Genomic DNA, 24,797 nt, shown 5'->3' on the forward strand with positions numbered 1-24,797 from the left:
GGAGCCATGAGCGGAGGAATTAAGAGCGGTCAGGCGCCTCCACTCCGCAGCGCCAAGCACATGGTCAGGTGTTTACCCTGCGCTCTGTAAACTTGGCAGCTCGGCTTTCCTGATTTCAGAAATATTTAGATTGTGTCTTTTTCATCTCACTGAATACGTGATCGCAGCTGTGCAGATTCCTCTAGAAAACCCTTCTTAAAGCCAAACACCCAGAAGACATCATGAAAATGAAGACTGTATTAAAGGGAAACTGTCAGCAGTTTCGTGCTGCCCAAATCGCGGGCTTCGTAAAATACTGACAGGCTGCCATATTACAAACAGCCATGCCTTATCCTGAAAGGTTTTTCGGCATTTTACCATGTTTTCAGAAAACTATGCTTTTTTTTGTAAAACTTTTTGCTACTTGTGGTTTGAGACCCATAAAACTACTGACAGGTTTTCTTTAAAGAGGACCTTTCACCACTTCCCCCAAGTCCAACTCTTTGCATCATTTAATAGTCAAGACTAGGGTTGAGCCGATCCTGACTTTTCAGGATCGATTTTAAAATCCGATTTCCGATCATTTTTCATTCGAACCCGATCTCTATCCCAATTCCGATCCCAATGCAAGTCAACGGGATTTTTTTTATTACTCGGAGATCAGATTTTAAAAGCAATCCTATTCACTATACAGCATGGAATCTAACAATTGTTAGAATCCACGCTGTGTAGTGAATCACTAAGTAGCCAGAGGATTTTTTTTTTTAATCCTCTGGCTACTTAGTCCCCCCTGGTGTCCACTTACCTCTAGAGATGGCTGCTCCGCTGCTTCTCCTTCTTCTTGTCCTCGCTGCCGCTCCACGCTGCAGTCTTCTTCTCCCTTCGCTGCCCCCTCCCTGCCAGGTTAGGAGAGTGAGGGCGGGTTAGGAGAGTGTGGGCGGGTACTGGGAGGGGAGGCGTGACGGGAGAAGAAGACTGCAGCTGGAGCGGCAGCGAGGACAAGAGCAGCGGAGCAGCCATCTCTGGAGGTAAGTAGCTACTAGAGATGCTACTTTAGTCTCCCATTAGAATGAATGGAGGCAGCCGGCGCTCAGGGGGTTAAGGCTGTGTACCGGCTGCTTCCATTCATTCCTATGGAACCGCAGCGGAGCCTTCACACTGAGTATACGCTATATACTCAGTGTGAAGGCATTGTGGGAAATACTACCGATCTCGATCCCACCTAAAAAGATCGTGTTCGGAATTCCGATCGCGATCGTGAAATTTTATCGATCGCCGATCGGAATCCGATTTTTTCCAAACACGATCACTCAACCCTAGTCAAGACTCTACTGATTATGTCACCGTTGGAATTTTTTCTCTAGCCCCCACCGTTCCTGAGCAATCAACTCTGGTAGTTTTGGTGTCCGATATACAATTTAGGCTCTGTATTGTCAGGAAGAGGGGTCAGGGAGGAGTAGACAAGGGGGCGTGATTCATATCTCCAATCATTCGAGGGCAGTGTCAGAGCTCAGAACTATGGGGCGTACTACACCCTCTGAGGGCTCTGTATTCCGGTTTCAAAAAATTGGGCTCAGTGCACTGCATATTAATAAAAATAGGAAATGGTGAATCTCCTGGACTATATAAAGGCATGATCGTGATAATAGAGTAATATCCCCTACAATGTACTGTGGATAGTGACAGAATCCCTTTAAGAGGTCTGTATAAATCTCTCCATTTAAAGGTAGTTTCACAACAATAATGAGCAGGTATTCTGTATGTAAAGACACATTTGTACTAACACAAAGGACTAGCATCATGGAGCCTGTACTTAATGGAACTATGATAGCAATGATGGACACAGATCCCAACAATTCCTGGCAGGTCCCCTGACGACAATGAGATTGTCAGGACTGCAGTCAATTTTACAACAAGAAGAGCACTGCAGATTTATTCTTGTTGTCAGAAAAAAAGAACAATTACCGTATTTTTTGGACTATAAGACGCACCAGACCATAAGACGTACTAAGGTTTTAGAGGAGGAAAATAGCTCAGTCATTCTTGAAAGTATTGGTAAGATAACACTTTGCCATTAGACGTGTGAATTTTTAATAACTTGCTAAGATGACTTGTTTCTCTGAGATCAGTGTTATAAGTAAAGCTGCCGCACATCTCACTGTAGACAGTTAAAGGCGCACTAACCCTCAGATACTATCTGACTTTAAGAAACAATGAAATCTATGAATAGTTGTGACCGTGAAGATGATCTTGTTCAGTATAAGGAGACTTCCATGTATACACCAAACACAAGACTCAGACATGCATATCTGTGTCGCCATTTGCAGGATGCCTTCAAACTGTAAAGCATGCTTCCCAAAACAAGAAAAAATGTATGCCGCCATATACCAGCCAGATCCAGCCACAAATCCACTTGAAACTAGAGAAATCAGGAGTGACTGCAATTTAAGAAGTTTTCCAGATAGGCCATCAATATCTTGTGGGTCAAGGTCAACACGCAGACCTCATAGCAACAGACCTTATAGTACTGCCAGGCCCAGTACTATACAGTGTACAGAGCCAGAAGCAAAGGGCTTGTTATATTGTATAGCGCCCAAGCAATGTTATTTCAGCTCAGCTCTACTTGAAATAAATGGGAGCTGAGCAGTAATAGCGCCAATGAGCCGCTACAGAACAGAGCCCTCTACTTTTGGCTCAGTACACTGTATAGTACTGGGCCCGACAGTCTCACAGCTGATGGGTGAGGGGCCAGGTGTGAGACCACTGATGTCACTAATGTGATATTGATGGACCTAAGAATAGACCATACATAAATCCTAGAAGAACACTTTCACCCTAATAGTAACCCTGGATTGGCCATCCCTCTAGGATTGACAAGTCTCAAGGACGGAGACTACCAGTGACCACCAGTCTGTCAGACACAGGTCAGCTCAATTTTCCTGATCTCTTGTGAATTGGGGACGTGGGATATTGGATCTAAGAGCATTAAAGGGATTGTCTTATTATAGACACTTATCTCCTACCCACAGGGCGGGGCATAGGTCCCAAATCACTGGAGGGGTCTGAATGCTGGGTCGAAAGTCCTCCTGCCTCCTCCCTATAAATGATTCCCCAATGCGGTAATATGACTGGCACTCCATTCACCGCTATGGGGTGCTGCATCTGCAATTTTGACAGCCCTATAGAAGTCAATGGAGTGGCTACTCATGCTTCATTCACAGAGACAATGTAAGGAATCATTCAGTCCCTCATTCTCCTTATCCATCCTGTAGATAGGGAATGAGAGTCCGCTATGGGACAACCACCTTAGCACTTTCTGTACATCTGTATCGTTGCGACACAGTTAAACTTTCCCATTAGCTTCGTTAAATTTTATACGTTTCTAGAAAAACACATAGTACTCACTCTTACAAAGTTGTCGGGGAAAAGTCCTCTCCTTCCTTTCAACTCTCCTTCCCACCAACCGCCATCTTCTTTTTTAATTTTGGTGATGATGTCACCCGCCACTATAGTCAGCTCGTCGTCATGCTGAGCCTTGTAGTCAAACTCCACAATGGCATCCACTGCAAAGATAGAAATGATGGCCATTTATTACTAGTATACTAAGAGGTACAGTATAAAACACGACAATAACAAGACAACAACACAGACATGTAACACGCAATGTCATATACACGTAACATGAACTGAATTAGCAAGTAGACATACGGCGATCATTCAATTGTATGCCATACTGGTCATGTAACTTTACCAAAATCCATCGCTGAGTAGTTGAATAGCACTTGGGAACCCGAATTTCTTTGCTTTTACTGTATTAAGACTTCTGCGGGTTGCGAAGCTGAAATCTCTCAGAATTCCTTTCAAAGGTTTCTCTATTGATCGGCCTCCATTCATTCCTATCATCTCTCCACAATACTCAGTGCAGGAAAAACAAGTTGTTTGTGGCTGCAAGCGAATGAGCGAGGGCCGCGGGCATGCGTTATATGGCGTTTCTGAAGAGAGTCGAGCAGGTAGCCTTGGCTATTTCTGAAACTGTCAATGTCTGTAGCGCTGCGGAGTATGATGGCACATAATAAATAATACACATGGATGGAAAGGCTCGCATGTGTTCACTTGTGTCTCTGAACTGGATCCTGCTGATCAAGGCATAAATGCCAAGTTGGGAATACTCCGTCAAGGCTCTATTCAGAGCGGGGTTTTTTGGGTTTGTTTTTTTTCTTGTTTTTTTTTTTTAACATTGATGTCTACGTAAATGGATAGTCATTCGTTAAACGGATGTAAAAAATGTGATTTGGTTAGAGCCTAATCTCTGTCTTCGTACATTCAGTTTATGAAAATAGACAAATATTTTTTATCAGCAAAAAAAAAAAAATCTTCGGAATAATGTAAAAAAAATATAAAAATGATGTTGAAGTTGTTAAAGGGAAAGCGTTACCAGGAAACGACTTATATGGTCAGCATAACAATGTGATTTAAACAATATTATTTGTAATTTTTAGTGATGTGATTTATAATTTTCTATGTTATTATCTAGATTAAAAAATATATATATATATATATATATATATATATATATATATATATATCATAATAATAATAATAATAATAATAATAACTCTTGCCACTAAACCTAAAATAGTTTGTGACTTCCTGTCTTCTGGACATGTACCATGGCCTGGACACAATAGTCTGCAGTAGACCCTATTGAATTCTATGGGGAAATTTATTATTATTATTTATTTATTATGCTTACTTGTATAGCGCCATCATATTCCGCAGCGCTTTACAGATATTGTCAGTCACTGTCCCATATAGGGCTCACAATCTACATTCCCTATCAGTATGTCTTTGGTGTGTGGGAGGAAATCCATGCAAACAAGGGGAGAACATACAAGCTCCTTGCAGATATTGTCCTTGGCAGGATTTGAACCCAGGACTCCAGCGTTGCAAGGCTGCAGTGCTAACCACTGAGCCACAGTGTTGCCCCCCATGTTCTGCGACCTGTGCAGAGGTCATTGCACAACAAGGGGCCTAGATGAGCTATGAAATAACCTATTGTAACTGGTGAATTTATTCCTACATGTACTCAATAGAAGTGACCAAGAGTGTGCTGATAAGTGAGGTAACTGTTAAAAAGAAATCTTCTACAGAAAACAGGAAGTCTCAACGTATTATTTGGCTTAGTGGCCAGAGTCAGAACTGCCACTAGATATACACAGATAAGAAAAAACAGAAATGAATTAAAAAAAAAAAAAAAAAAAAAAAAGTTCACCAAAAATTACTTTAAAATATATTTATAATACATGACAATTGATAAACCTTTTTTTTTTTTTTTTTTTTTTTTTTTTTTTAAGCCAAGCTTTTCTTTCTATGTCAACTTGTGAATTTTGGGCATAAAGTTGTGATTTGACTTTTATATGATTGTATTTGTCTTTGCTACTGTGCCGAATCAGGGATCTGTAGTGGTGGAAATCACTGAGCAATACCAAAGGGAACCAACAATAGTATTTTATGACAAGTCCAGAAAATGTAAAGATTGAGAGTCCGCAGTAGTTTGATACTTATTAATGGCTAACAAAACATGATGACATATTGCGAGCTTTCGGAACTGCTATAAGGTTCCTTCATCAGGCTGGTATAACAACTGTCTAGAAAAGTGCCGTATATACTCGAGTATAAGCCGACCTGAATATAAGCCGAGGCCCCTAATTTTACCACAAAAAACTGGGAAAACTTATTGACTCGAGTATAAGCCAAGGGGGGGGGGGGGGATGCAGCAGCTACTGGAAAATTTCAAAAATTAAAATGGTCGGAGTTTTTGGGTGCAGTAAGTGCTGGGGAAGGGGAGGGGGTGTTTTGGTTGTCTGTCTGCCCCTTCCCTGAGCTTGAGGACTACTGGGTTTTTTCCCCCACTTGGAATTCAGCCTGGCTGACTATAGGGGATCTGCAGTGCTCCTATTAACCCCTTCCCGACGGAACAGGAGCACTGCAGATCCCCTATATTCAGTAGACCGGGCACTGTCAGACACAGGGATACCTAATGTGTTTGTGTTGCATAGTAATTTTCCAGTTTTATATGTATTCTAGGGAAAGGAGTGATATAGAACTTTTATTTACTTTACTTTTTTATTATATTTTTTTTAAAAGCTTTTTCTTTTCACTATCTTATGGGAGATTCTATACATTACTATTGCGGCTGGTTATAGAACCCCCCCCCCCCCCTTCCCAAAAAAAAAAAACAAAAAATTTTTCTTTTGCTTGACTCGAGTATAAGCCGAGGGAGGCTTATTCAGCCAAAAAACTGTGCTGAAAAATTTGGCTTATACTCGAGTATATACGGTAATAAATCTACGTGAGGAGGATTTCCTCAGTAGGTTTTTTACCTGCAAGACTTTAAAATAAGAACTTTGCATTCACCTTTTACATTAGTAAAAGGTGATAAATTTAAATGAAGGGTGCTCCATGTGCATCCCTTATTCTATACGTTTTTGAGCCTATTGTTCTGATCCTGTGAACACAGCCTTATGCAGCATGGCAGTGGGTTTCCAATGATGTTCTTGTACTTGCTTGAAGGTTTGGTATAATACATAAAAGCTGTGTTCTCATGCCTGTACAGTCATCAATATGAAAGGTACATTAATACAAGCCACACCCGCAAGGCACCTGGCGCATGCGCAAAGGTATATAATGCCAATACACGTGTCTGCACTGCAATGTATTTAGATATGGGAATGCAGCATACAAAGTTCTTTTAATGCCTTATACCAAACCTGCAACTATTATTATTATTCCGAACCTATTACCGTCCTGGACAATCGATGGGGTCTCCTTTCTTTAGACACATTCTCTTTCTTATTTCAGAAGAATGCAGCTAAATAATAGTAAAATCAAAGTATGATGAAAAGTTATTTTATAGGCATCAGATGCCATTTATTATTATACATGTAGATTTTAGTGTAAATTTTACAATAAAAATCTATACGGGAAAAAACAAAATCAACTAATAAAATATTTAAAAAAATAAATAAAATAACACAAATTAGGAGGCCATGTTATGATATGCTCCAAGACATCTGGGTCCAGATCAAGTATCTGCCCAGGTCAGGGAACGTGGAAACCGAACAGTAGCTTTTCTTACAATGTACATCACTAAATTGGCTGTGTATTCCACTGCAATATAGCAAAGTTTAGAAATGGACATGTAAATTGTTCCTACAGATAATAAACATTGGCGCTGTTATAAGTAAAGCAGAGTCCAGCCGCGGATGCCAGACTACAGGCCGAACACTCTCATTTTAATAAACAATTTCATAGCAAGTCCGTCTGCCAGAAGAAATTCACTATGTAGCCATGTTTATGTAAAGCTGGATTCTATGACTTGCCAAATTTATAGAAGTTTAGAAGATATTACAGGGCACTTTTTAAAGGAATCAGTAAGTGAAAAATATTTTTTACTCTGGGATTATGATGTTGTAATAATCCTTAGCATTGGCCAACAATATGAAATTGGTGGGGTCCAATATCTGGCACCCCCCCTGAATAAGTCTTTGAAGAAGCAACCTGTTCTTGACAGACCAGCTTCAAAAACGGACCGTAAAAATGGAAGAATCATAAAATTGTTAAAATGGACAAAAACTTGGTCATGTGAATAGGCCACATTTGATGGATTTTAATGCACCCATTGTGAGAAGGTGACATGCAGAGTGCTGGAATCCTGATATATCAGCCACGGGTTTTGGACCTACATGTGGTCCAGGGTGGGTCTTGAGTAGGCCTCAGCCCAGGTGTAGGTCCTGGGCTCGTTCCTGGGCCATAAAAGGCTGCAGAGCCGGCACTTCAGGGCAGATCCTCGGAGTGAGAGGAGGCGTCTGGGTCTGTCCTGACACAGTGAGAGTCTGGTGAGACTGTATAGCGATATTTTTGATTATTTGTGTGGGTAGAAGTAAGCCACACGTACAGTTTGTACTTTATTGTTTAGTTACTGCTCGGACGAGCAGGGTTTTGTTTGACATTCTTTTTCATGAAGTTAAGGCTGTATTTTACTTTGTTTTGTACTTTAAGTAAAGGTTTGCTACGGATTTTGTGTCCCTGTCTCTGACTGGTTGGGTCCGCACCATTGCTGCTACCAAGCTACCTTTCCCACAATGGCCATTGCATGCAGATTATAAAGTTCATGTAAATGCAGACTAATAAACTCATGGCTGGGTTTCTTAAATAGAATGTCCCTGCATTCATGATCGGACCCACTGGCAACTGATCAAGACAAAAGCCTGTCACCATTAAGATGGCCAAAGGAAATCTTTAAAATTCTGAAAAAATTTTTATTATATATATTTACAAAAATGTTTAACATTTAATTTTTGCCACATTTAAATATGGTTAAATTTATTGGAAAACCCCTTTAAAAATCAGGTAAAATGCAATTACATGTAGTTATTACAATACAATGATGTTACCATTTCTCGTACAGTATCTCTCAAACCTTTCCCAAGATATAATGTGCACTGAACGTGGAGAAGACAACACAATTCAGCCACACGATATTTCAACAATAATTTCTACTCCCAGGTAGGCCTCCACTTGACATGGCTCCATCCATGCATGGTAAGCTATGAGGAATTAAAGGGATCCTATCATTGGATACCCTCCTTTTCTGACTAACACGTAGGAATAGCCTTAAAGGGATTCTACCATTAAAATCAAATTTTTTTGTCGATCACATGTAGGAATAGCCTTAAGAAAGGCTATTCTTCTCCTACCTTTAGATGTCTTCTCTGCGCTGCCGTTCGGTAGAAATCCCGATTTTCGTCGGTATGCAAATGAGTTCTCTCGCAGCACTAGGGGCAGTCCCAAGTGCTCAAACAACACTGTGGCATCCCCAATGCTGCGAGAGAACTCTACAGCGCCGCCTCCATCTTCTTCAGGAACGGCCTCTTCACGCGTCTTCTTCCGGCACTGGGGAGTCAAACTTCTAGGCCTCGTGCAGAGCCGAATGCGCATACCCGCGGCCACAGGAAAAATGGCCGCTTACACAGTAAGTAAGCAGCCATTTTCTTGTGGCCTGTGGGCTCTGCCCGAGGCCTAGAAGTTTGACCCCCCAGTGCCTGAAGAAGACGCGTGAAGAGGCTGTTCCTGAAGAAGATGGAGGCGGCGCTGGAGATTTTTCTCACAGCATTGGAGACGCCCCCAGTGCTGTGAGAGAAGTCATTTGCATACTGAAGAAAACCCGAATTTCTACTGAACGGCTACACGGAGCACACATCTAAAGGCAGGAGAAGAATAGCCTTTCTTAAGGCTATTCCTACGTGTTAGTCAGAAAAAAGGGTATTCAATGATAGGATCCCTTTAAGTTTCACTGTAGAGTCACAACATCTTGGAGAAATGTTCCGCCAAGCTGTATCACAAGGCCAAGAAATTAACAGGGTTCCGTTAAAATACAATTTACAATCAAGGGAAAAATGTTCTTAGCGTACAAGGTATAGGACTCCCAATGGGACAACTCAGCAGCCAAAATCCGTCGGATGAGAACTACAACAATACAGATGATATCTGCTCTCCAGGTGACGTATCAATAAAGAGCATGTCTGGGCCAAAGAACAATCTGCATTATCACAAGATCCTCAGGGCAATGAGTAAATCCATAAATCGCCCTTATGGATATTGTATATACAGTTTCTTAAAAATCTTCTGCTTAAATGCACTGTCAACTTCAAAGGCTTAGAAAGTGAGTAGCCAGCATGTGTACAATGTCGCAGACCAAGAAGCAGGACCCAAATAAAATGCTGCCGCCATACAGCTGCTCAGGAAGTTATTTTTCTGCCTGGCAATGAACCCAGATTCAATAATGAGCTCCAGACATTCAGATTTGGTCTCTGCTGTGACTGCCAAATCCCGTATATCTGCTAGACTACTGAAAATCCAGCTTCACTTAAAATAAATAACAGAGGCCAAATGTTCAGGATCACAGTATACAAGCAGCGTCCTTACAGACACAGTAAAGCAAAACCTTACATTAAGGTTCTAGAGATTCATTAGATAAAATGTATTCACACTGCGCATTTGTGGTCTGTGCGATATCCATGTCTATAATGGAAAGGACATCGTCCCACAGCAGTACATGCCGCAATTCACACTATATAGCATGTACTATCTCAGTCCTAATTGAAGAGGACACAGACTTGGAGACTCTAGGAAATAAGTTTCATCAGTGGTCTCCATCGCCTCTACAGACACCACACGTGTAGATTACAACATGTATGTCATGTTATCCATTTATTACCAATGCAATTCAGATAACTTTTCTCTCCCTCCATCATATAACCCTATATATCACAGAGCTCAGCTTCTCTCCCCTATCATATAACCCTATATATCACAGAGCTCAGCTTCTCTCCCCTATCATATAACCCTATATATCACAGAGCTCAGCTTCTCTCCTCCATCATATAACCCTATATATATCACAGAGCTCAGCTTCTCTCCTCCATCATATAATCCTATATATCACAGAGCTCAGCTTCTCTCCTCCATCATATAACCCTATATATCACAGAGCTCAGCTTCTCTCCTCCATCATATAATCCTATATATCACAGAGCTCAGCTTCTCTCCCTCTATCATATAACCCTATATATCACAGAGCTCAGCTTCTCTCCTCCATCATATAACCCTATATATCACAGAGCTCAGCTTCTCTCCTCTATCATATAATCCTATATATCACAGAGCTCAGCTTCTCTCCTCTATCATATAATCCTATATATCACAGAGCTCAGCTTCTCTCCTCTATCATATAACCATATATATCACAGAGCTCAGCTTCTCTCCTCTATCATATAACCCTATATATTGCAGAGCTCAGCTTCTCTCCTCTATCATATAACCCTATATATCACAGAGCTCAGCTTCTCTCCTCTATCATATAATCCTATATATCACAGAGCTCAGCTTCTCTCCTCTATCATATAAACCTATATATCACAGAGCTCAGCTTCTCTCCTCTATCATATAAACCTATATATCACAGAGCTCAGCTTCTCTCCTCTATCATATAAACCTATATATCAAAGAGCTCAGCTTCTCTCCCTCTATCATATAAACCTATATATCACAGAGCTCAGCTTCTCTCTTCTATCATATAACCCTATATATCACAGAGCTCAGCTTCTCTCCTCTATTATATAACCCTATATATCACAGAGCTCAGCTTCTCTCCTCTATCATATAAACCTATATATCACAGAGCTCAGATTCGCTCCCTCTATCATATAACCCTATATATCAGAGCTCAGCCTCTCTCCTCTATCATATAACTCTATATATCACAGAGCTCAGCTTCTCTCTCTCTATCATATTCTGCCCTGGGATAGAGCAGCAGAAATCAGTGGACAGCTTTCTGATTTCACTCTTCCCTTGTGATCATCCGTTTTCATCTTGGGGTGTGATCTAATTTGTTACAAGCACATAATAAATCTAAAAAAGAATAAACACTGAAAATTTAGCCAGTTTATGCCAAGTCACACCTGAAATACATTGTAATGTTTTTTTGTTTTTTTTTTAATTAGACAGACACAATTTACAATTCCCTATTTACTAAAATCTGTGCTCCACTTCTAAAAATATGGCCAAATCTGGTCAACTCTGTGCCATGTTTGCCATATGAAAACCACTGGCAAAGATATAATTGTAACAGATACACTGTAAGTTTTCTGTATTGCGTCTCTGCACAAAGCATCAAGATATTGTAAGTAGGTAACACAGATGAATATTTACTCCTGTGCCACATGCAATCTGCCTTTGAGGGCAGGATATCCTGTGGTTTGCAGCTAGTACATTTCACATTAATCTAATGATATATCTAACATACAATCACACACAAAGCGGATAAGGAACACTGGACATAATAGTATACGGAAGTAAAGAAGAAATGGAGCCAAAAATGTTATATACAGGTTACGTCTCTCACCCATTTGGCAAATAGCCAGTTCCAAAGGAAAACTTATACTTACTGCATGTGATACCAGCTGTTTATTTAGGGCTGGCTCCCTATTACAGAAGGTAAAGCGTCTCATCCTGATGCACCCATTACATCACAGCAATGGCAAAATACTGTACGGCAGTAACCAAGTGCAAACGGATATAAAAAAAAACGCTTATATTATCGCGTCTGCATTATTACAGTTTATGGAAAAAGAATATATAAATATATCCTCCTTGGTGCAAAAAAAGGATACTTGCTCTCTAGCGCCACCTTTAAGCCGTTGCCCTCCTATATATCAATGCCTGGTTTTCCTGAAACCCCGTGGCATGATTTTGGATTAAAGACAAGCCAGAATATCTATCTGTAGACAATTACTTTGGGTTTACTGACCCCCATCATTGCAGAGCAGGGTACTGGCTGACAGGGCAAGAGGTCATAGACGTGGGTCAGAAGGGGTACCTTGTCTCCTTAGTAGCTACTAACATATATATGGGGGTCTTCTTCCTTTTCAGACTATTTGCATGGTGATATGTTAGATTTAAATGGTGTCCCCATTTAGCCTCATTTTGTGTTACTGCATTATGTTACTTGGATTAATATTTGGCTCTGCTGGATCCTTTAGATTTTTCCAGGATCCTGTTTTAACCCTTTCCCGACATCCGACGTACTATTACGGTGGATGTCGAATCTTCTAAACATGACAGCCACTCCGCTCCCAATACAGCTCCATATCCATCTGTCTCTGCTATATAATACTGATTGTGGGCAGTAACTCTGCAGGTGCCTCAGCCAAACGTGACTGAGGCGTCTACTTACCGGCAGGGGTACTGCAATTGAGATCCAGGGAAAGTAATCCATTCCTTTGGGAAGCCTATTTCAGGGTTCCAGGCTCATCATCATTGTGTTTCTATTACAGGCTGCCCTGTGTAATTTGCAATACACTGCAATTTTTTGTAAGTCTGTATGTGTTTTACTTTATTTTCTTCTGATATAGTGGAAGGGGAGTAAATTACATCTTTAATATTTTTTATTTATTTATTTAGAACCCCTAAGGCTCTTGATCACTAATACAATACACTGCAATGCATTAATGCATTAGCATTGCAGTGTATTGCAAATTACACAAGGGCAACCTTGTAAATGGAAAAATAAAAAAAGCTATGGCTTTTGTAAGGCGGAGAGTTAAAAACAAAAAATGAAAAATGACCAATCCATGTATGTTACTGGGTTCTATATGGCTATAATCCACAACCGGATTCATGTGTGTAACAAGCATGTTTTTAATTCATTTTAGCTGTATGTGATATTTTTTTGTGATAAATTGCACATTTTTGGATGTGTAGCTTCATTATGTGATATTTTTTTAGCCTGTGCATTGTTAGATATATACTGGAGACTGTCATTTCGTAACAGCTGGAACGCCATAGGTTACTGATCCCTGCTATAAATCACACCCCCTCTCAGCAGACATAGCAATGTCTGTTTCCTCCTCCAAGTTGTACGGCATTGTCGCCCTTTGTGCGTACATCCATTTCTCAGCTGCTGTAGCTTCTTCATCACCCATTGATCCAGTTCGCTTCCAACAATTATTTCTGCCATACTGGATCCATTCTTACTGATGGAGACCTTATGTCCATATCAGGTTACTAAGAAAACCTAAAAATGATGAATAAGCGCTCATTGACATGATTGGGTTCCTTAATGGATCTATTCACATGACAATTTACCTGCATGAAAGATTCAAGAAAAAATAAAATCTGCCATTTCTTGGGCGAAGCACATGGATCCCATAATAGACTTATGTCTATGAGGGATAGGTGAAATTGGATTGCTCTTGGGTGTTCAAAGCACTTTGCGTGCAGGGCTCTGCCTAGATGAAAGCAATGCAGGCGGTGTTACCTGTGACTGCGCCAGGCACGGCCTCCCCTGATCTCACTAGGATATTGCTAATAAATGAGAGCATTACCCGTCACTTTCTGCTAAGAGGCTTACAATTACCAGGAACACTGACATCAAATAAATCCAAATGATTCCAACTCAATCCCAAATCCACCCTCCCATTTAGGCTTCTTGCCACTGGCTCAGGATCAAAGAGTAAAATATTACCATGTGACAGTATACAGGACCTACAGAGAGGTTTTGGATGCGACTGGGGCGATGAGTAATCCTTGAAGCACTCCGTACACGGCCATGCATTTGCTTATACTTATGGGACTATTAGTCATTAGGTTATTGCAATGTTCGGGTCCCTATGCTTCCCCTCGTAGCTTCCTTTATTAGAGGATATCTATGCAGCGTAAAAGAGGAAGTGCAGATGTGGTCCTCAGTGTAGCATACTGTAAAAGGAACTACGTCTGCAACCCCCACGTATCCCTAAACCCTTAAAAGGTTTGCTCAAATAGGGTTGTGTTGCACTTTGTGGACTGTGCTGCTATACAGAGAACAGATCTAAGAGGGGCAGTAATGATCCTAGTAATCAGGTCACAAGTTAGTTATGAGATTTCCTACTGATAAACCAAACCTTACTATGGTGGGTTCTCTTTAAAGGGGTTGTCCCATCACAAGGATCCTATCTATACTGCTAGTTTATGTGGCTTTAAGACTTTTCCTAAATACATTGTTTTATCAAAACTGCTTTGTTTGGCCGCTATCTTAATTTATTCACTTCATTGTTTACACTCCGTTTCTATGGCCCTTGGTATTATCTGCTCATTTGTCAAGTGATGTAGCTGCCTGCTCTCGGGGGGGGGGGGGGGGGGGGGGGCTGGGAGCAGCTCTGAGCCATTTGTGTCTTTTAAGCATCGGACCTTCTCAGATAGGGGAGGTGAGAGCTCTCAGTCGGTTTAATTGAATTTGGCTGATAAGGGCTAAGATAGGGAGTCCGTTACCTCTGTATGTAATGCAAACTGACTCAAATCCAGCTCTGCTACATCAGCTTCACACTGTGGTAATTCATATACAACCAATCCCGTGCAAGTGAAACCCCGCCCACCAATGTGCTGAGAAAAGCAGGAAGTGAATAGAGCACAACAGCCTGCAGGTTAGTGAACAAGCGTCATGGGAATACCCCTTTAAGTTCTGCCAATGCTCCCAGTGAGGCAGCAGGGGCTGTACAAAGATGGTGGGCACCAATAATCTAGCAAGAGGCTAGTAAGCAAAGTAGGAACAAAGTTCTTTATCACACCATTTCCAAAACCTAGAAGTTTTCATTGAACTGATCATTCAACAGCAATGGTAGTGTAGTATGGTTGGGCTTGGCTTCCTTTAGTTTTACATTTTACATGTAAGATATATGGTCTTGAACCTATAGCCAAGTATCAGTAGTGCTGAAGCGTAAAAGTTGTGGAGTTGGAATCCATTTTGGGTGACAATGGATTGCGTCTCAAATACGGCTTGAAAATAAAGTAATGAGATATTATATTTGATTGCTATAGCATAAGTAGTATAGTATAGAGTAGAATAATAGGCTGCCATTACACTAACTACCCATTTGGCGGACTGTAAAAAAAAAAAAAAAAAAAAAAAAAAAAAAAAAATCGGAAATTCTAGTGCGCCATCCGTGTTTGATCCATTTTGTCAATGCCGCATTATTCAGCATCCCCTGACAATGTATCTGTATGAAATAAACAGCAGACCGATAATGTTCATGTGCTGTCCATTAGTTTTCATGGAACCATACTTGAATCGCCAAAACAAACAGAAAAGAGAAAAAAAGTTGTGCAAGCCACGCTGTACTCACCATAGCACCATTCACTGTAATTGGTATTAGACAGCACATGGAGCAATAATATATATATATATATATATATATATATATATATATATATATACATACACAGTCCTATGAAAAAGTTTGGGCACCCCTCTTAATCATTTTTAGTTCTAAATATTTTGGTGTTTGCAGCAGCCATTTCATTTTGATATATCTAATAACTGATGGACACAGTAATATTTCAGGATTGAAATGAGGTTTATTGTACTAACAGAAAATGTGCAATATGCATTAAACCAAAATTTGACCAGTGCAAAAGTATGGGCACCTCAACAGAAAAGTGACATTAATATTTAGTAGATCCTCCTTTTGCAAAGATAACAGCCTCTAGTCGCTTCCTGTAGCTTTTAATCAGTTCCTGGATCCTGGATAAAGGTATTTTGGACAAACAATTCAAGTTCAGTTAAGTTTGATGGTCGCCGAGCATGGACAGCCCGCTTCAAATCATCCCACAGATGTTCAATGATATTCAGGTCTGGGGACTGGGATGGCCATTCCAGAACATTGTAATTGTTCCTCTGCATGAATGCCTGAGGCGATTTGGAGCGGTGTTTGGACATTGTATTGCTGAAATATCCATCCCCGGCGTAACTTCAACTTCGTCACTGATTCTTGAACATTATTCTCAAGAATCTGCTGATACTGAGTGGAATCCATGCGACCCTCAACTTTAACAAGATTCCCGCTGCCGGCATTGGCCACACAGCCCCAAAGCATGATGGAACCTCCACCAAATTTTACAGTGGGTAGCAAGTGTTTTTCTTGGAATGCTGTTTCTTTTTGGACGCCATGCATAACGCCTTTTTTTATAACCAAACAACTCAATCTTTGTTTCCAAAATGAAGTTGGCTTCTCCAAATGTGCTTTTTCATACCTCAGGCAACTCTATTTGTGGCTTGCTTGCAGAAATGGCTTCTTTCTCATCACTCTCCCATACAGCTTCTATTTGTGCAAAGTGCGCTGTATAGTTGACCGATGCACAGTGACACCATCTGCAGCAAGATGATGCTGCAGCTCTTTGGAAGTGGTCTGTGGATTGTCCTTAACTGTTCTCACCATTCTTCTTCTCTGCCTTTCTGATATTTTTCTTGGCCTGCCACTTCTGGGCTTAACAAGAACTGTCCCTGTGGTCTTCCATCTCCTTACTATGTTCCTCACAGTGGAAACTGACAGGTTAAATCTCTGAGACAACTTTTTGTATTCCTCCCCTGAACAACTATGTTGAACAATCTTTGTTTTCAGATCATTTGAGGGCGGGCTGTCCATGATCGGCGACCATCAAACTTAACTGAACTTGAATTGTTTTGTAGAAAGAAATGGTCCAAAATTCCTTCATCCAGGATCCAGGAACTGATTAAAAGCTACAGGAAGCGACTAGAGGCTGTTATCTTTGCAAAAGGAGGATGTACTAAATATTAATGTCACTTTTCTGTTGAGGTGCCCATACTTTTGCACCGGTCAAATTTTGGTTTAATGCATATTGCGCATTTTCTGTTAGTACAATAAACCTCATTTCAATCCTGAAATATTACTGTGTCCATCAGTTATTAGATATATCAAACTGAAATGGCTGTTGCAAACACCAAAATATTTAGAACTAAAAATGATTAAGATTAATAGGGGTGCCCAAACTTTTTCATAGGACTGTATTTATACATGGTATGATCTATCAATCTAAGGCCCTACTTATTGAAAAAGAGTCATTTATGAAGAGGTCTGAGCTGGCATTGGAGTTGGGGAGTGGAAAAAGAAGAGTCAAAACTGGACCAATTCTATGGCCCGGAGGGTCAGAACTACTACAGCAAAGTAACCACAGAGATACTGAGAACCGCCATCAGCTAGGGTGCAACATGTACGGGAGCCATGAGCCACATGTAGCTTCCAGGTTTCTGGTTAACATTGACTTAGTCTATGACTAAACAGGTTTACTGTACGTATAAAAAGGTTTAGAACCCATTTATCCAAATTTCCAGATTGTCCTGCTCAGAAATGGCACAAACCTATCACCCATAAACTTGCTATAAATGATGGCGGTTTTCAGCTCCGATTACTATAAAGGGATTCTCCCGCCTAATCGCCATCACTGTCCTCGAGAAATAAATAAATAATAAAGCCGTCGGGAGGTTTGAGTTATATAGTGCCTGCCGGCGGCTCCCGAAGAGGAAGCAATGAAGCTGTCTGCACATAAAGAGAGGAGAGCAGGCCATTTATCTTCCCTGACTAGCCAATTAATCTTGGCCCTGTTGCTTCAGCGAGTCATTCTGCCATAACAATGATCACATCATAATATTTTTAGATTTCTTCCCCTGCTACAAGACCCCAAATACTATCTGTGCCCACAAACTCACACTCGCCATACAAGAGCACACGATTGTAGCACGGTAAATAACAATGTGGATTTGGACCTCCCTCGAATATCAATTTGTTGCATTTGTTTGGCCAAATTAGCATTTTTAGATTAAAAATGACCTCTGATCTGCTAACAATCCTCTGCAGTATTCTCTGCAGCAGCCGGACGCCTTAATGGGAACCTGTCACACCTTACATGTAGTCCTATCAGCAGGCAGAATGTTATAGGGCCGAATGAGATGAGCAGATTGATAGGAAAAGATACAACATAAGGTTACATGTACATGACTGTGTGCGTTATCAGTGTGCTAGCCGTAGAACACTGACCCATTCAATTCTATGGCCGCATGCACACTCCCATGTATGAGCCCAAGGCAAAACTCGATACTTGTCCTACACCTGTTCATTTTGCAGCCTAGCCACTGACATCAGTAAATGGGACCATGGAGACACGGGCAGGACATAGATGTCATTCCTGTGCCATCAGTACCATCACGGCCTGGCTACATGCACACAGATATCAGGGGTGTATCAGACATGAGGGGACCTAAAGCAATGGCCTGGGATACATTAGGGGTTGATATTCCTTTTTTAATCAGTCACTACCTATTGTAGTATTCCAATAGGAAGCGGCTAATAAGTTACTCACCCATCCACTCTTCTGCCCAGCCTGGCCTCCGTCACCACATGTAGGTGGCACGGCATGGTACGTCACAACGCTGAAGAACATCAGGACGCTCCAGCTTTGGGTACAGCGCACCCTTCAAGTGGACAGGACAGGAGTATACAATTGGCCACTACCTATTGGAATAATACAATATGTAGTGACCCAACATATCAGGCCAAATATAGTGTTGGGGCCAAAACAAAAAGGGCCATCTTCTATGTGGAGGACAAAAAACAGGGGGTCATATACTGTTTGGGGGTCAAGAAAACAAGGGGACATAGACTGCGTAGGGGGCAGTAAAGGAGGTGCTATACTATGGGGGGCACCTTTCTATAGTTCACCTCAGCCAGAAAAAAAGCTAAGCTCACCCCCTCATCTAAACCCATGCTGCCGGTGGAAAGTTCTATGGGTTTTAGATTTTGGATGCGTGTTATATTCTGTCCAAGTAATGATTATGATCCTGAAGTCTTCCTTCTTTCTTCTTCTGTTCCTTAGCTGCTATGGACTCCTAGTATATCTTCTCTTCTCAGCTTATGTGTGTCTAAGTCTGTAATATATTACTGTGTATTATCCTGTATCTGTATTACTAGGCTGCTGTAACATACTGACATTTCCCCACTGAGGGACTATTAAAGGATTATCTTATCGAAGTACAAGTTAATGAAGTATTGCTGTTTTCCTATGTACTGACATCCAGTGGTCCCACATTAATAAGTTGTATTACAACCTACAGCAATAATTGTGATTTGGAATCCCTTTTTCATCACTAATAGGCCCTATAACTAATATAAGAAATGACAGCTCTATTAGCCTAGGTTCACATATGCATTGGAGTCTGTCACAGATTCCATCTAAAACTGATGGAGAACAACATTCTGCACGGAGGACTTTTCTCTCCACTGGTTTCAGTATAAGGGAGCCTTCACACGGATTAAACGCGTGTGTATTTTTGCAAAATACACATGTAAAAATAAGACTCCCATTGACTTCAATGATATTTTTTACACGTGTAAAAATACGCCTGTAAAATGTTATTGAAGTCAATGGGAGTCTTATTTTTACACGTGTATTTTGCAAAAATACACACGCGTTTACTCCGTGTGAAGGCTCCCTTACACTGGCAAAAACCTGACAGACACCTCTTGGACCCCATTATAGTCTACGGCCTCAGGCGGCACCTCATGAACTAAATTGGAGGCGGCATTTTTTTGTTTTAATCAGCAGCTACTTATTGTGTGCTATTGCAATAAGCAGCTGACGATAATTCTTACTCCCCTGCCCACTCTCCTATCCTGGCGGTTTCACATAGCTATTGAGGCTCATTCACAGGCCTCTGTGGTGACTTCCAGGGCACTGCCATTACAAGAGGTCTGAAGATGCAAGAACTTCGCAAGCAGTCCAGGAGAAGTGACTATAACTATTTTTTATTCTTACTCACCTCCATGTCCTACCGTTGAAGGATCTGCTACCAATATGGCAGACGATCCTTTTCAGCCACCATATCGGGACTTCAGCACAGTGCTACACAGCCGAATTACCGTTGATGGCTCATAACCCCCTGACATGCAACCCTCTAGGGGGTTTTAACCCTCAGTTTGGGAGCAATTGCCTTATAGCATAATCTGAAGTTGACTAATTGAGGTTTATGGAAGAGTTTTCTATGTATGCTCTCTGCGGGAAGGAGAGTAGGTAAGGGGGCGTTCACACTACCGTCGGTGTCCGACAGGTAGTGTCCGCTCCTAGTGTCCACTCAAAATCTTGCACGGACATTAGGAGCGGACACTAGCTGTGTCTGTGACACCTGTCATTTATTTAAATGGGCATCGGGTGCGTTCTTTTGCACTCCGTGCCCTTCCTTCCCTGTCCACAAGTGAAGATGTCCGACTTCTCAAGCAGACAGAAGAACCCTACGTGTCGCACCCGATGACCATTTAAATAAATGACAAGTGTCACGGACACAGCTAGTGTCCGCTCCTAATGTCCGTGCCAGATTTTGAGCGGACACTAGGACCGGACACTACCTGTCGGACACCGACGGTAGTGTGAACGCCCCCTAACTTGTGATATCATCTACTGTGAGTAGTCTGATGTAATGATGGGTCACTATGGGTGTCTGCAGAGGTGTGATCCTGTCTGTGATGTCAATGAGGTGACTATTGCTGCAACAAAAAAAAAAAAAAATCCTACAGCACAATGATTCCAGCACAGTTGTCATTTTCACCATTCCTGAGTAACAAGCGCAGTTAGTTCTGAAGCCTGATGTGCTATGTAATGTCAGGTGGGCGGTGTCAGGCAGGGGGGGGGTGGGATTCAGAGCTCCAATCAGAGGCAGCCAGTGTCAGAGCTCAGTATCACGCCCCTTGTCTGCTGCCTGACACCGCCCTCCTGACAGTACAGTGCCTATACAGCATATCAGGTACCAAAAATAACAGCCCTAATTGCTCGGGAATGGCGGGGGCTAGAGATAAAAAAAAAAAGCTGGACATGTTGGTGGTGAAAGGTCCTCTATAAAGGGAATTTGTGCCCAAAAAATAACCTACTTTTTTAACCAAGTATTTGTTAAATGTATTTTTTTTACAGGGTTATTCCCATCTCAGCCAATCACGAGGCTACACAGTTTCAGTAGCCCTGGAGTTGTTGTTTTTATAACTCTGGGACTTGAAGAAATAGCACAGAACAGGGCTGTTTCCCAACCTCCTTTGTAGGAGACAGATAATGTGAATACCCCTTTAATCTATTCTTTGGAGAGATGGTAACCGTACTGTGTTCAGCTGCTATACAGTCAATAAGAAGATCTGATTTTTGTTATAGGATTTTCAATAGTATAGAGTGAATGTAGCTTTTCAATATCCCAGTCTGTGTTGTAAAATATAGCAATGTGGTAACATAAAGCAGGGAAATACACCCATCAGAACTGTGTGCATGCAACCTTTGCAATGGAACACAGAAGTACAGAACTGTAAGGACACTATGTGCCGCCATACTGGCTCTGTGCACTTAGTGCATGCTGCTGTATAGGTCCTCTATATGGTACTGTAGTCATCTCCATAATATGAATGGATGGAACATGCCAAAGTATACAATGTGAAGCTAGACGAACAATAGGGATCTATAGACCTATATGTGTGCCATATTACCACTTTTTCTATAGTCTATGGAAATGTTACTGTACACCTCCATAAATATTTTTGTCATGTTTATGTCTAAATTGCAACATAACCAAGATAATCCCATAAAACATGCACTTACTGCTCCTAGTCTGAAGTTCTTATCCAAAATGGTCTAAAAATTCAGAAGAGGGTGAAAGACCATGAACAAAGAAGAAGAGGCATCTTACAACACCCTATAACCCAACAGTGATGGCCTCACACCACCACCATCACATCAGTCTCCTTGCTCCTGCAATAGTCATGTAGAATACTATTATACTTTTATATACATTATTGACAACAAGAATTACTTTGTAAAAATGGAAAATGCATCATCATATGTGGTGTGATTATGACTCAGTTATACAACGGGTACAAGATACAGGCACTTCTAAAGCGAGTCTGTGTTCCTAAGAGAATGAATCATCTCAAGTTGTACAGATATAACAGCGATGAAGATGTCACTGCAGCACAGCTGTTTGTCATTCAACACAATTTGTTGTGATACCAAAAATCTGTGTTCCCTAGATTACTGTAAAACAGCTGCTAAACCTTGTCATAGTGAGCTGTCATGTTGCACAAAAGAAATTATTAGATATTCTCACCACTGATATTTACATCAAAAAGATAGTGGGCCCAAGCCCTTTACCCCAACTAACCAGACATGTATGACATAGCCTATCAATATGCCATCAAGCTAAACTGGGATTTACATCCGCCACCAAAGAAACAATCTATACCAATATACTTTTATAGATCTATACAAAGGAGTTAAGTTAACAACTAACCAGGGACGATGGGCCTTAGTGATGAGAAGCTCTGCTACATAACTAAACAGTATACATTATCCTACTAATATTATAAATGTGAAAGTTTGCGTGTTTGGATGTTTAGATGTTTCTCAATCATGCAAAAAAAGCTGAACGGATTTGAATGAAATTTGGCACATAGATAGTTTGATACCTTGATTAACACATAGGCTACTTTATATCCCGGTAAATGACATGGCTTCACGACTATTATGAATTTATGTTCACATACTATATTACACTGCTCTTACCAGCAGCTTATCTCAGGTTGTGATAAAACCAGGTCTGTTATATCTCTGTGTAAACGCACAGATAACCCTCAGTGGATTGTGTACATGCATTTGCATATTATCTGAACTGCTCCAGACGGTGCTGACACACTGGATGGGAAAACATCTTTAGCCCAAATTGGCAGTTTGCCCATTTTAAACATGCTGGGAAAAAGGAAATCTAATTTGCCGCAAAATTCAAACACAATGAATGCTATGAAGGTAGGCAGAAGTCACAGACTTCTCAAGCACAGCTGAGGGGGATCATTGACACCAACAACACGCTCATTATTGGTGCTGAGATACCGGAACAATCACAGGCACGGTGTGAGGAACAAGTTCAGTGGTAGGCCAGCTTGAAAGCTGCTGAAATGCAGGAGCATGTGGATCTTCAACGTCATCAACACACTCATTATATGGCATCACAGCGAGAAGCTGAGATGCTGGAACCATCACGGCACAGCGTAAGGAACGAGTTCAGCGGCAGGCCAGCTTGACAGCTTCCGAAAAACTGGAGCAGATTATCAATGCCAACAACACACTTATTATATGGCGTCCCAGCGAGCTGCTGAGATGCCGGAACAATCACAGGCACAGTGTGAGGAACAAGTTCAGCAGCAGGACAGCTTAAGAGCTGCCGAAACCCCAGAGCAGGCAAACCATCGATGGCAGGAATTCGCTGAATATAGGCAGATCATCGACACCAACAACACGCAGACGAAGTTGCGGTCAATGGCTAGTATATGTATATATATATAAATAACTCAAGAGTTTCTGTCGTCTGCTGGTGCAATGGAAACTAGATCCCCTCTCGGCTTGAATAAGGCTGGTTCACACCTATGTTGATATTTCCGTTGTTCTTCTCAGAAGCTCTCCATTTACTATAATTGGTTGTGCGCAATTTTCCTGCAATATTTTGTCAAAATATTTGCAATGGAACCTTCAACACAGATGTGAATGAAGCCAAAGCAATAAACGTAACTACTACAGTCCAACTTAGATAACATTTTTGGAGCACCGGGGAAATAACCTCTGTGGCAACTGTAACAGTGGTCCTCTGGGTTATCACCCAACATTCCCATGAAAGAAACCATCGAATGATTGTGATAGAAAATGATGACTCAAGAAAATATTAACATGTTTGTTTACGAATTTTTTGGTGGAATTCTGTAGTTTTCTAACTTTTTCCTTCTGCTTTTGAGCCTGTAGAAACTTACACTAATTTACATAATGAATTTTTAGACTGAAGCTTTCAGCTATTTTTGCAGACAGTCTGCAGAGGAGTGGATGCAGAGATGATTCACCATACCTCCCACATCAGATCACATTTACAAGGATCAAAGTCTACCGAGCTGCAGTTCTAAGTCTTCTTAACTTCCCCAAACTTGCTTATTGTAAGCAGATAACACTCTGAGGAAATCTGTCAAGAACTTCTCAATAAGGCTGTGGGCTCTATGTGGATCTCAGTATTTGCCTTTGGACATAAAGAGTCATATGCAAGTCGCAAACATGGCTTACTTGTATATTCTCATTTCTGAAGTGTAACGTCTCCCAGTAGATGCAAATCGGTTTTCCAGGATGCAATTAGGAAAAAAATGTCTCTGCTCACTGCCTCTAGGACATCCCCCTTAAACATCAGGCATGACTTTTTAGATAGCCTACCGTAATACCATGATGCAGGGTTATTGCCAAACTAGTATTTCTATTCCAAAAGGAACAGATTTCCAGCTGTGGACAGCACTGTTTAGATCTGTTGGATCTCATCAGCACAGCGTAGGGATACTAGTTTGCAGACATATGGAGACTTACAAGCCATTTCCTGG

General features: G+C 41.2%; 1 protein-coding gene across 1 annotated transcript in view; it reads right to left on the reverse strand.

The window, feature by feature from the left end:
* Window positions 1-24,797, reverse strand: part of SH3KBP1 (SH3 domain containing kinase binding protein 1) — a 283,844-nt gene that overhangs the window by 224,177 nt on the left and 34,870 nt on the right. Inside the window, exon 2 of the mRNA XM_075263613.1 lies at window positions 3,385-3,542. Coding sequence (XP_075119714.1) covers window positions 3,385-3,542 — 158 coding nt within the window. The remainder of the gene's footprint in view (window positions 1-3,384; window positions 3,543-24,797) is intronic.

Source organism: Leptodactylus fuscus, chromosome 2 (assembly GCF_031893055.1).
Source record: "Leptodactylus fuscus isolate aLepFus1 chromosome 2, aLepFus1.hap2, whole genome shotgun sequence".
NCBI classification, from domain to species: domain Eukaryota; kingdom Metazoa; phylum Chordata; class Amphibia; order Anura; family Leptodactylidae; genus Leptodactylus; species Leptodactylus fuscus.